The sequence below is a fragment of the Neomonachus schauinslandi genome, chromosome 2, assembly GCF_002201575.2.
Source record: "Neomonachus schauinslandi chromosome 2, ASM220157v2, whole genome shotgun sequence".
Taxonomy (NCBI): domain Eukaryota; kingdom Metazoa; phylum Chordata; class Mammalia; order Carnivora; family Phocidae; genus Neomonachus; species Neomonachus schauinslandi.
In genome coordinates, this window is record NC_058404.1 from 98,368,644 (window position 1) to 98,386,566 (window position 17,923).

General features: G+C 35.5%; 1 protein-coding gene across 1 annotated transcript in view; it reads right to left on the reverse strand.

Moving 5' to 3' along the window:
- The window catches only part of FAT4 (FAT atypical cadherin 4), a 175,005-nt gene that overhangs the window by 23,254 nt on the left and 133,828 nt on the right, over positions 1–17,923 (reverse strand). The window contains exons 10-11 of the mRNA XM_021681470.1: positions 13,051–17,400; positions 2,046–2,150 (exon numbers count right to left, since the gene is read on the reverse strand). Coding sequence (XP_021537145.1) covers positions 2,046–2,150; positions 13,051–17,400 — 4,455 coding nt within the window. The remainder of the gene's footprint in view (positions 1–2,045; positions 2,151–13,050; positions 17,401–17,923) is intronic.

Sequence of the window (17,923 nt, forward strand, 5' to 3'; positions counted from 1 at the left end):
CAATTTTTTCTTCCAACTTCAAAATTATAGTTAAGATGTTGATTTATAGGATGCATGTGTAACTACCTCCAGCTATTTGTTTGAGGCATTCCATCTGTCATTTGTATTTGCGTGTTCCACCCCCATTCAATTTGAAAAGGAAAATACTTTGTCCTTTTAATTCTATCTCTCTGGCCTCAAGTCATGTATTACCGTTTCAAGGTTTTCTGGTTTTTTTTTTTTTTTTCTTTTATAAATCTTCTGTTGCCAAAGGACAGCGTCAAAGTTTAAATCATTGGGGTTTTTTGTTGTTGTTTTTTGGTTTTTGCCACTGGGATAAATGGAGGGAGAAATTTGCCCTGTGATCTGTGATCTGTCTCTAATTCATATTGCTGAGCTAGTCCCCTGGGATCTCTGGTAGGGCGAGGGCAACGTCCATTTGGACCCCAAGACACTTTTGCCCAATAGGCAACGATTGTTCTATCAGCTACACTGCAGCAACGATTTGTTTCTATTTGATATCAATTATCTTAAGTCCTCATATTTGCAACTGCAATGTAAAGGAATCTCTAACAATGTAAAAACCTTTCTTCAGTCACTTTGAAAATCATTTTTTTCCACTTTTCATTCCAATCCCCTTATCTTTCATTCCAATCCCCATATCTTAACACAAGTTAAGCCATGAAACCTGCTTGTGGTTATCTGTCAAAAGCAACACCCTTTAGGATTAAAAGAGATTATTGAAAGAAGTTTTGGGAGATCTGAAGTTGTGCTTATTTTGACCTTAATCTGCTTTTCACTGCTTCAGAGGCATTGTTGTGAGAATCTTAGAGAAATTTTAAAAAGCAGGGATACTGTAAATGTCATACTGGACTGAAAATAAAATTGTGTTCTAGTCACTGTAGCATCTTGGGGTAGTTTTGTTTTGTTTTTATTTTTTAACTTTAGACAAAGCCCTCTATTTCTGGGCCTCAGAACCATTGCTAAAATGCATGGCTCACAATTAGATACTTAAATTCTGTTTTTCTTTATCATTCTATTGATGTTGTGCTTTATGAAAATAAAACTAGAGTCATGGAGTTATTTGAAAATGAATTAACACTACATTTTACTATTACTAGAAAACTCAGATTCTTTTTAAGTTCTATTCGCAACTACACATTGAGAGTCCCTTTTCAGAGTCCATGTAGCTCAGTGATTGCTCAAGGAAAGACTAGAAAATTATCTTTCTCCTCTCTTGTTTATGGAGAGAGATAGGGTCTCTAATTACTGTAGGACATCTGGAGATGAATAATATATTGTGGGGTAAAGTATCCTTCAAACTGTAGTGTAGTAATCACAAATCAATGAAACAATCCAAGTTAAAATAAAAGCTCTCTCCAAAGCTGTTCTCATAGTCTGTGGCTGTCCCAGTGCTGAGTCACATTTGAGTGAGATCTGAAAGGAATCTTTTAGTCCACTCCATTATGGTGAATAAATACAAATGTGTACAGAAAAATTCTAACGACTCTCTTCCTCAAAAGAACACATTAGTCTGAATTGTGATTAGTTATTTGGCAGTATCTACAAAAAACCTATCATGAAAAAACTTCTAGTTACTAAATCCTTCTATTAGAAGTGGTTGAATTAATGTAAAAAAGAAAAGTAGCAAAACAAAACAAAACAAAACAAACAAACAAAAAAACATTTTGGCTAATTATCCTTAAAGATTTTAAATAGAGAGTGATGTCAGATAGTACTTAAAAGATTTTTTTTCTTTGATAGGTTCCAGGCTACAAAGAAGTCATCCATAAATATTTGAGGGGAAATGTCCTGAGGAGACAACATCAAATTCAATTATCTTGAGTTGATTACTTTTCTAGTAATAACTGATGCAATATATTCAATGGCATTTCCATAGTTAACTTTTTAAAAAATATTAAACCTTTGTAATTTTATTTTGCTAAAACCTCCTTTGTAAAACAACTAATGTTTTATTAATCAGTCATGACCACGATAAAATAAAATTGCTAAACTGTGTGCCAAAACAGATTGATATTTTATATCAACAACTAAGCTATACTCACCAAATGGACAATGACAATAGTATGACTCCACACCACTTTGGCAGGAACCACCATTAAAGCAGGGGTTACATTCACAGTAATTGACTGAAGATTCACACATTTTACCTGAAAAGTATCAAACTCGTTAAAAAAATCTTGTGCATAAACATATTAATAACATTACTTTATAACCATATGTAAAAATCTATTCTGAGAGATCGTATTTGGAGAAAAGAAATATAAGAGTATTTTACTTGACATGAGAAAATTGGAATACCTCTCAGTTCAAAATCTTATTTAGTTAACCTATTGTAAAGATGTGCTTAAAATAGGAAATAATTTACATAATCATCTTGGAAGGAACTACTGTTTTCGGGAAAATCACAAATGGTGAACATACTTAAATGTTTTCACTGAATTTATTTTATCTTGTCAATGTTGCTTCCTTTTTCAATTTTATAATGAGATTTGAAACTTTTACAGTAAAAGTCTTACTGTAGAGATTTCCTTGACTCAGATTTTTTAAAGGTAAGAAACAGTCTTATTTAGCTTATCAAACTAAAATACTTTCACTCTCAAGAAATATCCCTTCACTGACACATACCTGCTGTAAAACAGAATAAGAAACAGGAAACACATCATATATTTCAAATACTTAATATTTATTCTAGAGTACAGGTTATGTATAGCTTGTCTTTTTTTCTTTTTTTAAGATTTTATTTATTTATTTGAGAAAGAGAGACAGAAGCAGGGGGAGAGGCAGAGGAAGAGGGAGAAGCAGACTCCCCGCTGAGCTGGGAGCCCGACATGGGGCTCGATCCCAGGACCTGGAGATCACGACCTGAGCCGAAGGCAGACGCTTAACCACCCGAGCCACCCAGGCACCCCTACCTTGTCTTTTTTCTAAAACATTAATACCTAACCAGCATATTTTTCAGTTTATAAGGACTTCTCATAGATCATCTTAAGTTGAATCAACTAATATTGACTGAGTGCCTATTACTGGCCAGGAAGGCTAGAAGATAGGGATATGGCAGTCAAAAAAAAAAAAAAAGAGAGAGAGAAAAAAACAAGTAAGTGTCAGAACATGGCATTTCCGTTTCAGTGGGGGAGATTAATCCAAGCAACAGGAAACATTTACATTTCATAGATGAAGGAGAAGTCTCTTGAAGGCTAATATTTTGCCTAAGAAATTATAAAACTGTGGCACAGACCAGTGTAGGTCTGCTCCCATATCCAGGTTTTGCAAAGCTGTGACTGAATAGTTAATGTCTAGGTAGGCCAATGTAGAGTATATGGCCAGTCCTATTTGTTTTGTTGTGGTGGTGGTGGTAATTTTTTTATGTAAATATAAATGTGTTCTAATGCCACTTTTCTATAATTTTAAATTATTTCAATAATTTATTTGTTAGTTTTCCAATTCCCAGAAACAATGAGACATTATGGTGCTCTTTGTTTATTTCCACTCATTGATATGGGGATTGAATTATTTAATTAAATAGAGTTTGTTTCTGTAAAGCTATTTTCTACTTCTTAGCATGATTGCACTAATGCCTTTATTAAATATCTTACGAAAACATGTAAGTTTTATATGCACCACTAGACTTAATGTCGAGCATAGATAATCCATTTCATCATGATTACTATGCTTAAAACAGAGTCAAAGTTTTGTTTAACTTAGTTCTGTTTTTGTGGCTTGATTATGTAGCTACAGTTGTTCTAGTTTAAAATTATAAGCGTGAGTCAGACCTCATGACACTGCTAACTAAACATGTTTCTCTACATCACAAGGTCATAAACAACATTTTTTTCTTTATAAATAAAATGGGGAACCTCCTTAAAAGGCAAAACGGTAACATTTTTAGAATACCTTTCCATTTTAGGGGGAAATAATGAAAATAGACAAGTTACTAATCTAGAGACAGAGAAATTAGGTTTTAAGTATTGCAGCAATGAGCTACATTTGAGAAACAGGCAGAACAGCTTTATTATAAGCCTGTACAATATCACGCCAGAGACATGCGCTGTCATAGAACTCTCTCCTATGGTGTTTTCTAATTGAATTTCGGACAGATCACTCTAGAGAAGTGGATTTTTTCCCCTTTATATTAGTATTGTCCAATAGAGAATAAATAAGACTTATTGGCTGTACTTTTAATTACTTATTTGCAATCAGGAAAGTCACATCCACTCCTTGCATTGTTTTTCCACTATAAGAACGTTCCCATGCACTATTGGACTAAGTAAGGTTTCATTTTTCTTTTTTTGGAAATTTCTTTTAGAATTATGTTAAAAGTAGCATGTACTGAGTACAGTTATCCTTGAACAACACTGGGTTTGTAAAGAAGCCAACCCCTGTAGTTGAAAATCCACATAAAACTGTTGACTCCCCCAAGAGTTAATTACTAATAGCCTGCTTTGACTAGAAGCCTTACCAATAACATAGTTGATTAACACATATTTTGTATGTTATATGTATTAAATACTGTCTTCTTGCAATAAAGTAAGCTAGAGAAAATAAAATGCTATTAAGAAAATGAGAAGGAAGAGAAAATACATCTGTATTACTGTATTTATAAAAAATATATACATATAACTGGACGTGCACAGTTCAAACCTGTTTTGTTCAAGGGTCAACTAATATACTTTATAAGTGTGGTTAGTCTAATATTATGAAAACAAGTTAGCGGGTTACAAAATTACAACTTTACTTCTGGAAGACTGGAAACGGGGAGCAAAGAGTAACCAATTTAGGGAACATTGTCATGAACAATTATGCAACTATTTGGACATATGTGCTCTCTAAGAAAAAATATATAAGTGTATAAAAACACAAGTCTTTGATACCATAAATCTCAATTATATCTTCTTTTGAGACCTGTTGGAAAAGACTGCCTTTTAAAATTTTGGTTTAAACAATAACAACAAAAGAAAATTAGGTGTTTTTTTTTTTTTTTGTAATTTATATAAACTGGTTATCTAACCCTTGCAAAATTAGAATTTAACATAGACATCTGATTTTAATGGAAATATAAACTATAGGTTATTTCAGTTAGTCCAAAATTAAAGATGGAAAGAAAACCCAAATTAAGTAAGACTTACTTATGTATTAAAAGATGCTATTATGGAAATGGCAGAAGAAACTACAAACTAAGAAAATATTAGTGTGAGAATGAATTTCTTTTGAAAGTTAAAATAAATTCTCAATGGAATCTGATTCTTTGAGTATACAACAATATAAATAGATATTAGTAAGAGAAAAAAATTCAACCTTTCATTTTGCATTTTAATTTAAACCAGAGCTTTATTTTCTTATTTTCTCTAGTCGATAGATATTAAAAAATGTAAAAAATGACTCTGCTAGTAGTTAAATAAATCAATTTACTGTTGAGTTTGAGAAAAATAGTCATATTTATATGTTAATGTTAGAGTATATAATTTTACATAGAATTAAAGGAAAGCCTTGAAATGCAAATTTCTCAGGTTTGGAAAGTTCATGCTCTATTATCCAGTTAGAAGTCAGCAGCAAATTCTGTATTGTTCCCCACACATCAATCTACTTAAATTCTCATGTTAATGGCATAATGCTTATCAGAGAATGCAGCAGTTTGAATTACTCTAACATACTTCTAGTACAAAAAAAAAATCTGATGTGTTGGAGCACCGTGAAGCCAAATCTTGGATCATTAACTTAATTAATACTGCAAGTCAATTAACAATATTTGTCAGAGCCTTGAGGCTTGCAAGTATACTGATAGGGCTTTCACAAAGAAATGCAACCATATCTCTAGAACATAAAAAGCCTTGTTTTATCAAGTTATGTTGTGATAGCAGCTGTTTCAAGAATAAACTGGTTTCATTGCTTTGACATTCATCAATTAACTGTGTTGATATAAATTATTTATCATTGATAGAAGGAGGTGTGCTTTGAGAAGTATAAGCTCTTAGAACTTGAAGAATGGGAGTTACTGAAGAAGAAAATGAATGCATCATGGGAGGCCAGGGTATCCACAGACTTTCCAAGATTATAGTTTAAGCTTACAAAAGAAATTTAGCATATTATCTTCATGTTTGGGGAAGAAGGTGTGCTGAATTCATAAACTGAATCTGTTGTGATCACCTGCGGTCTTATCAACAAGGCTGTATACTCAAATTTCATTCATTCCAATAGAACATTTTAATGTTGATTATGTGGAGCAGAGCTAAATTTATTCTCACCTGTTAAATTTGAACACCTATGAGAATTTGATGATTTCTTAGATTATGTGTAATATAGTCACAACAATTACTATTTTTGCATCTATTGTATTTATACATAGATAGAAGGGAGACTATGTGAAACTATCAAAGTCCAGTTTATATCTATATTGATTATATTATTAATAAATCTGATTTCCTAATATATGTGTTACTTATTCTGAATATTTATGCTTATAAGCTTTTTTTATTATTTTAGCAGAAAGTAGCTTTTTCCACACTATGTTAATGTTTCCTATTATTGTGCAAAGAACTATGAAGATAGCTCATCTAAGGATCCTGATCAAATAGTATGTTTTTTTACAACAAAAGAAAGCAAAAATATCATGTTTAAGAGCTGCTAGTAAGAAAAACAAAAGGAAAAAACAACTGTTTTCCTTTTGTATTTTAAAATATGTACAAATACAATTTCAATGATACTACAAATGATGATGTATAATGACATTCATAATATCCATGATAAGCTTACAAATATATGTTTGTTTTCTGCAGAAATAAGAAGCACTTAAGCTTCTGGAAGCCTCTTATTAATACTTTCATAAGTTGTAAATCATATTTTAAAGTAACCAAAACAAGAAATAAATCACTCTTTTGTATCTCACAGAAAATTTCATTTCTGAACTATTCACTACATTTTGTTTATATTCTATGGTGTTCTGATCACATGATCATTGACAACGTTCGCGTACAACTTGTGATTTTAAAAGAATGACTCAGTTACAACTCCCTTCCTCACGAAAGCAAATGTTTGCCAAGTTTCTCAGTAAAATTACTATGCACAACCTGTATATAACTTTATATGTCTGGAAAAAAATTCCTATTTATACCGTCAAATGTCATAAAAGTGATGAATGGGCAAATCTCATCCTCCCCTGAAATATCAGGACTTACTTGAGACCATAGGAAAACTTCTCCATATGGTAATAAACCCTGGCATTACTCCAAATACCACACCTAAAATGCATCCAGATGTGTGAAAGTGGATGGGAAAGGTTAAAGGGGCTATGAACTAATTCTGTTAGAGAGACCCAGATTTGAAAATAAGCACTATCTACATGCTGCATTTTACACCATTCATTCCTCTGAAAGGCTTAATGCAGGATTGTGCTACAAACAGTGGACACCTGGAGCAGGAAGACAAATGGTAAGTGGTTACTGACTATAATTGTGCTTTCTAATTAGTGTTTTATTAAGTGCAAGAAATGTCATTTGTATAGGAAAAGAAATACTGGATTTGTAGTTATTAAGCTGCTAATTTCCTCCAGGATCCCCTGAACTTATGAGGCATGAATAAAACAAAAGATATATATATATATTTTTATTTACTGAGGTATATTGACAATGATGTAATTTCTGGTATTATTAAACCTTGTGAAAATCTAGAAAGTAATTTTTCACATGCCTTATACTATATTAAATCAATTAATTCTAATATGCTGTGTTACAGTGAATCAAAATTCCACTTAGTGATATAAAAATTAAATTCTATTATAGAACAGGTTTTCTTTTTTTGTTTGTTTTGTTTTGTTTTTTAAAGATTTTATTTATTTATTTGACACAGCGAGAGAGGGAACACAAGCAGGGGGAGTGGGAGAGGGAAAAGCAGGCTTCCCGCTGAGCAGGGAGCCCGATGCAGGGCTCGATCCCAGGACCCTGGGATCATGACCTGAGCCGAAGGCAGACGCTTAATGACTGAGCCACCCAGGCACCCCTAGAACAATTTTTTTAACAATGAAACATAAAGTGATTGTTACTGAATGTGAAGTCTATTATTTTTTTTTTCCAATTTCCTTTTGGTTATTTTTCCAGTAATTAAGAAGAAGAGATCCAAAACACAAGTTATACAAACAAATTCATTCTTTCTAAATCACTCATTCACTTTAAAAAAATCCTTAATTCATATGTATTATGTGATCCTATGGTTACCAACTTTAAAATAAAATTTAAAAAATATATATGATAAATTCATATATCAGAAATATACTGTTGGCAATGTGGTAATAACTATATCCCTTCATATCATTTTATTTAGTTGTTCCACAATATTCATTTTTGTACTTATACCCTTAGAGATGTTCACACCAAAATTGCTGTTTAGCTAACAATCACTCCCTGTAGGATTCTTAGGATAAAGTCTCTTGGTTTTCATCAGTGCATAAGCCACTCACTCTTCCAATCTTTAGAGCAATTTCTAACTTTATGTGAAATATACAGTGGTGATGGTTGTGGTGGTAGTATGTGTGTATGATGGGGTAATATCTGAGGATTACTTTAAACATAAAGTTAAGAAAATCTCACAGTTCCAGTTTGTAATGCCATAGACTTTAAAAATCATTGAAAAAATGCAAGTAAAAGTTCAAACAAGTAAATAGGGTGTGGGTGATCGGAAATAGTTCTGATGTCCAAAAAATATTTGAATATACACAGGCTTTGGGTAAAGCTTTACCAAAGCATTAGTACTTAATTAGCATTAATAAAAGTAAAGCTAACTAGACTGAATAGTCTTAGAAATTCATTCTATGAGGCACACATATGCTTAAATATATGTGCTGCTGAAGCAAGCACTACACATATGCTTAAGTAAGAATTTTGTTTTATGGCTTATTAGCTCTGATTAGCTCCTTTAATGTTTTGATGCATTTACTCCATCTTCCTGAGTCAGGTTAGCTGGTAAAGACTACCTGGAAGGACTAACTCAAAATGATTCTTCAGGGATTACCTTTACAAAGAACATTAAATAGATACAGACATTTGAACAATACATTCCGTATGGATTAAGAATTTGTCACTATGATTTTTGTTATACTGTTTCCTGTAAAACAAAACAAAGAAATAAAACTATCAGACTTGAATTATCTGCTAGTTGTCCTGGATGGACTATGCACATAGAATTTAAAACTATGAATTACATGAACTCAAAAATAGAAGATTCGTATTAATCATTCAACTTTATGTTTGTTTACATCATTCTTGATCAGTTGGATTATCTCTAACTATGCAAATAAAGAATAAAATGAGCTCTGAAGAGGGGCAGTGTGTAAAATTACCATAGTAATTTCAAATTACTCTTGTAACTTCAAATAACTTTCCTAACAAAGACATTACAATCTAGTCTTTGGCAGCTCTGGCCCTAGAGTTACCAGAATGTAGGCTGAATTTTCTACAGTCTTTCTATGCCAGATATTATGTCTTGACACTCAGCATCATTCCTATCCTTCTGTATTGTAGGGGCTGGAAGTCCTTTTCTAGACCCTTTTCCAACAGGGCTCAGGCTTAGATTCTGCCACTGGGTGAGAGTTGAATTGTTTCTAATGAGTGTTCTATTAAGTGCAAGAAATGTCATTTGTATAGGAAAAGAAATATTGGATTTGTAGTTATTAAGCTGCTAATTTCCTCCAGGATCCCATGAATTTCTGAGGCATGAGTAATACAAAAGATATTTTCTTTTGGCTCAGGCTTAGATTCTGCCAGTGGGTGAAAGTTGAATGATATTTGGAGAGTGAAAGCAAAGCAGGGACTGTTCTGGGACTCACTCATTGCAGCCCTGCTGGTAGACAAGATGATTGGCAGTGGTTTCTTGCAATACCTACAGTGTTCTCATTGCTGAAGTTATTGGCGAATTTTCCTGACCTTCATTCTTAGTCAGTTTAAAGATTTTGCAAGCTATTTCTTATTATTAAGTACCTTCCTACCTGGAAGTAATTTCAATTCTTGACCAATCTCCTACCAATACATTATCTCATATGCTTTTTGTGCAGATCCAGTAGAATAGTGGACAAAAGATCTTAAAAGATATCATGGACTTGCCGTAATAATCCATAGCAAATACAAACCAATGTGTGATGAAGAATCACATACATATAAAAAGAGGCTCTAGAGTCAAGCTTACAGTGAAAACCCATTTAGACCACCTTCTGTGCCATGCTGGAGGCAAGTTATTTAATCTCTTTTAACCTATCTGAGACCCAATATTTTGTGCCTTTAAAATAATAATAATAATAATAATAATACAGCTTCATTGAATTTTTAGAAGAACTAAATGAATTACTAAATGAATAATAATGCCTATGATGTAAAGAACTTTAAGCGGGGCTTTAAATAGCAACTTGGTAAATGTTAGGCATAGTTCATAACGAAAAAGGGGGAATTCCCCAAAGTTTCAATTACTACATTTAGAAAAGTATGCAATGTACATTTAAATGTAATGAATCAAAGAAAGAAATAAACTAGAGGGAAGTTATGTTAAAGAATTAGTTCTATGTCCAATCATGAAGCAACATTTATGCTGAAATCAGCATATGGGGCCTTCACTCATACCCATGGTACTTTCCACTGTTCCCTATTTACTACAAACGCCTTCACACATTTTTCATTCTAGGACTAAGTATAAACTCATTTTAAATCTAAGTGCGAATGAGTGTATTATACTAAAATGGACAAAGAAATAATCCTTATAGTTGAATTCTCAGCAGAGGAAGTAATTTTTTGGGTTGGAGTGGGAAGACTAAGGAAAATTTTCTAGAAATTCTGAACTGATAACATGGATATAGCCCTATTATTCATGACGCTAAGAATACAACTGGGGTAAGATTCACACCCTGTGCTGTGGAGGCTTCTTGTCTTTGTAGAAATTCTGTGCTATACCTCTATTATTACCACTACATAACACTACTACTAACACTACTAATTTGCATGGCTACTTATAGAATGCTGGACACTCTGATAGGTGTTTTACAAGCATTATCTTTATTTACTACAACAAACCTAAAAGATAAGTATGATTTTTTTCATTTTGCCGATGGGGAAATTGAAGGTCAGCAAGGTTAAATGACTTCCCAAAAGCTATAGCTAAATCAAATACTATAAAATCCTTTGATTCTTTTCATTACACATTATTGTTGCCCCTTTTTTTCACTTATATTTCAAGAATATTATTTTATTAGTACGTAAAGCTTGTATGTTCTGCTTTGACTTATTCAAACTTGCTTTATGTCACCATCTAGCAATTCGATTCTTCAAGTATGAAGCCAGAAGTATATACACGATGGGTACCTTTTTAAAAATATAATAGCTAGGGGCGCCTGGGTGGCTCAGTCGGTTAAGTGTCCACCTCCTGATTTCAGCTCAGGTCATGATCTCATGGGTCATCTGACTGAGCCCCGGTGGAGCTCCTTGCTCAGCAGGAAGTCTGCTTGAAGATTTTCTCCTTGTACCCCTCCTCCCACCATGCGTGCATGCTCTCTCTCTTGCTCTCTCTCTAAAATACATAAATAAATCTTTTAAAAAATATAATAGCTAAATGTGTTTTCTTTATTTTTTAAGATTTCATTTATTTATTTGTCAGAGAGAGAGAGAGAGCACAAGCAGGGGAAGAGGTAGGCAGAGGGAGAAGCAAGCTCCCTGCTGAGCAGGGAGCCTGACATGGGGCTCGATCCCAGGACCCTGGGATCATGACCTGAGCTGAAGACAGATGCTTAACCTACTGAGCCACCCAGGTGTCCTGCTACATGTATTTTCTTATAAAAACTGCTTTGAAGTATTATTCTGTGAAATATTTACCAAATTAAAAAAATATATATATGTCCTGGTTTTACCTATCTCACTGGTACTTTGAATTGTGTTTGTAAACACTGCAGAGCAATCCAGTGTAATATATATGGCCTAACACAGTATAGTGTGCAAATTACAGCAGAGACTTTCTCCTCAAACTTATTAACAGCATAATATTTATACACATTTCAAGGTGTACCAACAACTGATCAGCTAATAGATAGAGGTTAGATAGATGGCGAGATGATAGATAGATGATAGATAGATGATACAGAAACTGATAGAGATATATGTAATTTGTACATCGTATCTTATTAAGATTCCAAAGACTAGTGAAACATATTTGCTGCTCTATATTTTATTATGCTTCTAGAATGTCAAGGTAAATTATGCTTCAGTTTTATTGTGGCTTACCAGGGAAGTCAGCTAGTATGCTTTCTACCTGATAGTAGAAATAACAAAGCATTTTGATTTCAGTCTTAAAACACTGCTTTTGCTCTATTGTGACAGTGTGGATCAAATTTCAATAATAATGATGACGATGATTTTAAAAGATCATAAAAAATGGTGATGATAGGAGAATCAAACAGCAATAATTGTTAACAGTTATTTAGGACATAAAATGGTCTGGGTCTTATGCTTTAAATATCTTACGTCCTTTAAACTTTAGAATATTCTCATTTGAAGATATTATACTCTTTTTGCTCTTGTACAAGACACTCAGCAGATTGACTAAGAGCTCAAACTCTGGAAATAACTGTGTAGGCTTACCACCTGACTCTGTGACAAATCTGGGTCACCTTAGAAAACTGACTTACCTTCCCTCTACTTCAGCTTCCTTTCTGTACAAACTGGAAAACAATTATTCCTACAACAATGTCAGCCAATAGTAAGTGTTTAAAACATTTGCTATGATTATGCCCATTGTAATGGAAAATAATTTATTTTTTAAAAGATTTTCTTTATTTATTCATGAGAGACAGACAGAGAGAGAGAGAGAGAGAGAGGCAGAGGGAGAAGCAGGCTCCCAAGGAGCAGAGAGCCCGATGCGGGACTTGAGCGCAGAACCCCGAGATCATGACCTGAGCCAAAGGCAGACGCTTAACCATCTGAGCCACCCTGGTGCCCTGGAAAATCATTTAAAAATGACAAAATCCACTGCTTTCCATTATACTTGACATGGTTAAAGTTTTAGGGATAGAGCCCAACATCATCCTACCTGTGTATCCAGTTTTGCAAACACAGTTGAAGCTTCCTGGAACATTTTGGCAGACAGCACCATTCTTGCACGGACCTGGCAGGCACTCATTGATATCTCGTTCACAGGCCCTGCCAGTGAAGCCATCTGGGCAGCTGCAGGAAAATCCTCCTACTAAATTGTGACAGGTCCCACCATTGTGGCAAGGTGATGGAAGACATTCATCTATATCTATTTCACACCAGCTACCAGCATAACCTGGCAAACACTTGCATAAGAAAGGCTGCAGAGGTTCATTTGCCACAATGATGACTGGAAGACTCTCATGGCTCTTTAATACAGAGCTCACAGCCAGTCTTCTTATACAGCTCCCTCCATTCTGACATGGGCCATGAATACATGAGTCATGATCCACGGATTCTACCTTCACTCCACTCTGCCGGAGAAGGATCTCTTTGATGCTTTCAAAGAAGGTGGCTACACCACTGGGATTCACATACTGATTATTGTTCCGCTTCACAGCTGCTAAAAGAAACGTTTTATTGTTCTCCTCATATGCACCATAAAGTTGCACAGCGGTCCCTAGGCCTGTCAGTTGGGAGCTGGCAATGCGTAGAAAATGAAGGTAGTGGTTAGTCAAGAAGTCCTTTACTGTTGGAACACTGAGACGCAGTAGGATGCTGTTATCCACTGTAGCATTAGAAAATCCAGCAAAGAAAACTCGGATATTGCTCGTGACTGTGCTGTGAACTCCATCATTGCTAAGGACAGTGAGATCAAATGTGCCATCTGTTGACCTCGGCTGTGAATTTAGATCACAAGTACCCCTTGGAATACTGAACAGGCTTGTAACTCCCGAAGTAAGGGAGCAGTGGAAGGTGTCTAACACATCCGGATCCTGTGGCTTCACAGAACCTAAAATCCCACCAGGAAACAAATTGCCATAATAATTAACAAATATCTCCACGGTCCGAGACTGGGAAGGATTATCATTTTGGTCTATAATGGTGATATGCACGGTTCCTGTGGAGGACATTTGAGGAACACCAGAATCCCTAGTAATCACGGACAGATAGAAGTCTGCAATCTGTTCTCTGTCAATCTCTCTGGTTGTGCTCAGAACTCCAGCAGTGTTCAGACTAAAATAATTGGTGGCGGGACCTGTGCTCAGCAAGTAATAGGTGAAGGGGCCTTGATTTGGAGGGAGATCGGGATCAGTGGACTGAAGTGTCATCACCAGAGTTCCTGGGCGTTTGTTTTCCATAACTTCACCTTCACTGATGGTCAGCATAGGTCCATTATCATTTATATCTTCGAGGGTAACCAACAGGGAGGCACTTCCTGTAGCTGAGGGGGTCCCTGAATCAACCGCCAAAACCGTGAGATTATAGATAGGTAGGGTTTCTCTATCTAATTCTGCAGTGACAGTGATCTGTCCTGTCTGTGGATTAATAGAAAAGGCACCATTTTCATTCCCTGATCCAATGAAGTAAGAAAACCTGCTCCAGCTGGGGACAGAGTCTGAGTCAAAGGCACTGACAAATGTCACATGAGTCCCAGTTGGTACCCCTTCACTGATCTGAACGCTGTAGATATTTAAACTAAAAATGGGTGGGTCATTGGCATCAAGCACCGTGACATTTACAGTGACCTCATCAATATCTGCACCCCTGATGCTGCCAAAATTCTTGGCCAACACCTTCAAAGATACCCTTTCTTCCTTTTCCCTATCAAGAAGTCCAGAAACATAAATTTGTCCAGTCTTCTTACTGATCTGGAAACCCTTCTTTCGGCTGTTACCAAAAATCAAATAGTGTACTTCCCCATCAGTGCCCAAATCACGGTCACTGGCAAACACTTCTCCAACAATAGTACCTTTAGGAGCTGCTTCTGAGATTTCAAAATAGTAAAGTTTGGAAACAAAGCGAGGCACATATTCATTCGTCCCTTTTAATTGTATATTAACAGTGGCAAAACTGCACCTTTCTTCGTCAGGGACATTGAAGGCTTTCACAGTAAGATGGTAGCTCTGCTTGGTCTCAAAATCCAAGAAGCCTTGAGTGGTGATGACTCCTGTGTTAGGGTCAATGACAAAGAGGTCACTGTCAGATGACTGTAACGTGTATGCAATCACAGCATTGGTTCCAGAGTCAGCATCTGTTGCATTTAGGTGGATGACTGTTGTTCCACTTGGGGCATTTTCCAAAACAGTAGGGAAATATTCATCTGGGAAAAATACTGGAGAATTGTCGTTCACATCAATCACATTTACAGTCACACTGCAGTAACCAGTTCTTGCAACCCATCCTCCATCTGTTGCACTAATAGTCATTTCATGTTTCTGGCATAACTCATAATCAAGAGCTTTGGCTAGTGTTAATATACCTGTGGAGGAATTGATTGCAAAAATGCCTTCTTCATTTCCTGAAGAAATACTGTACCCAATCAAGCCGTTCATAGCTGCATCTCTGTCTCTTGCAGAAACAGTTCTGACGATGGCCCCGATACTATGGCTTTCGGGGATGGTTGCACTCATGTGACTTTGAGAGAATTCAGGCGTATGGTAGTTTTCCTCGGTGACAATTATTTGGACGGTGGCTTGGGATGAAAGTGGAGGGTTTCCTTTATCTCTTGCAGTGACAATGATCAAAAAGTTTTGATTCAGGTCAGATATCAGCGAAGATGCCACTGAAATCCACCCTGTACTATTGTCCAACTTAAATTTTCCAAAATGATTTTCATTAGAAATCAAATATTCCACCTCAGAATTCAGACCAAAATCTCTATCATCTACTGCAGTAACTTTGATTAACTTAGTACCAACTTTAACATTTTTGGTGACCGGAGTAAAATATTTAGGTTTAAGGAATTGTGGTGCATTGTCATTACTGTCCACTGTGTTGATGGTAACTGTTGTCTCACTAAGTAATGAAGGATTTCCTCGATCTGAAGATGTCACTATAAAACTATGTCTGTTGATGTTCACATTACTGAAGCCACTGACATTCTGGTATTTTAAGACCTGTTTATTGAAAATCTCTCCTGTGGTGGCATTAATCCTGAAATATTCTGACTGAGATTTTATAAAATAAAACACTTGTCCATTTGATCCCTCATCAGGATCAGTTGCAGATACCTGAGTCACTTTGGAGCCAATTTCAGGAAGCTCAGGGCAATCCAAGTAATAGGAGGGTCTGCTAAATCTTGGAGCATTGTCATTGATGTCTGTCACAAATATTGTGACATCTGTACTTACGGTCCACCCAGAATCATGCGCAGAAACTCGGATTCTGTAACGGTCCGTATCTTCTCTATTTAAAGGTCTACTAATCACAATATCTCCTGTGCTGGGATTAATTGTAAATGGAAGACTTGTGTCTGTTATAGAATATCTACTAATTGCATTTATACCAATGTCTTCATCAGAAGTTGTGACACGTGTAACTGTGTATCCTAAAGGGGAATTTTCAGGAACATAGGCACTGAATATCTGAGAAAACCTAGGGGCGTTATCATTTTCATCTAAGATGTTAATGATGACTTTTACTGAGGTACTCTGAGAAGGGGAGCCTTTGTCTGAAGACTTTATGGTAAGCACATACTGTGATATTTTTTCCCTGTCTAATGGCCGAATGCTTCTAATTTCACCAGTGGCATGATTAATAGCGAAACTATGTTCTTTATTGCCATTAACAATTTCATAATCTAACTGTCCATTGGGTCCACTGTCCTTATCCGTTGCCGAAACAGTAAGTATTTTGCGAGGAGAAAGATTTTCCAATATTTCAGATACGAATGGATCTTCCTTAAAAACAGGGGAATTATCATTGACATCCAAGACTGTTAAGTCAAGTTTCTCATAAGAGGATAAAGGAGGGAAGCCTCCATCCCTGGCCTCTATCCATATGACATATTTTTGTATCTTTTCAAAATCCAGAGGTTGACTAATGGACACCTGCCCTGTTATTTGATCGATTTGGAATGTACTGCCAAGGTTCCCACTTGCAATATAATAGGACAAAGGTTCTCCTCTCAAGGAGGACCCTGTGATGGTGGTGACAAGAGTGCCGACTGGCTGGTTTTCAGGAAACATGAAAGTCTGTTCTTTGGCTCTGACTTTAGGGAAATCTGCCTTGTTCACAAATCTGACAGTCACTGTTGTAGAATCTGTCTTTGGAAATGAGCCCCCGTCTTTTACATATACAGAAAATGTCACTTCCGAAGCCCCATTTAGTGGTCCAGCTGCCATAATAGCTCCTCTCAGTGGATCAATGTGAAATTTTTCAGAGTTTCTACCCAAAAGTGAATAATGCAGTTCAGAATTGGGTCCAATATCAGCATCTGTGACTGTAACTGCGAAGACGAAGGAACCTATGAAAGAGGGAGAGTGCAGTTACAATCACACAAAACCCAAATAAAATATTTGCTAGTAGATTAGTGTATACAAAATATTATATTGCTCCCTAATATCACTTTACTTTCTCATGATTACTGGGGGAGAACAGTAACTCCTGTATTATCTCTGAAGTTCCCAAGTCAAATCTACTTAATGGTAGTCTTCAGGGACTGACCTGCCATTTTCTAACTAAAAGCCGTATGGTCTACTGGATTTAATATTTTTCAGTATGCCTTTGAGAGAAGCACAGGGAAGAGCAATGGCTAATCATTCAGAATTATAGTTCCTAGGAGGAAAATCTGTACATAACACAACTTCCAACAAACATGATACTACTATGGGAGCTCTGCTAAGAGCTCTGTTTCTACCCAACGAAAAAAGATAATTGCTCTGTATGTCTTAAAACATCTTTGATTTGCCCTACAGGTAATCATGTCAACAAAATTTTTAATTTGTTTTTTTTTTTTTTTTTTTTTTTTTTTTAAAATTTTTTTTTTT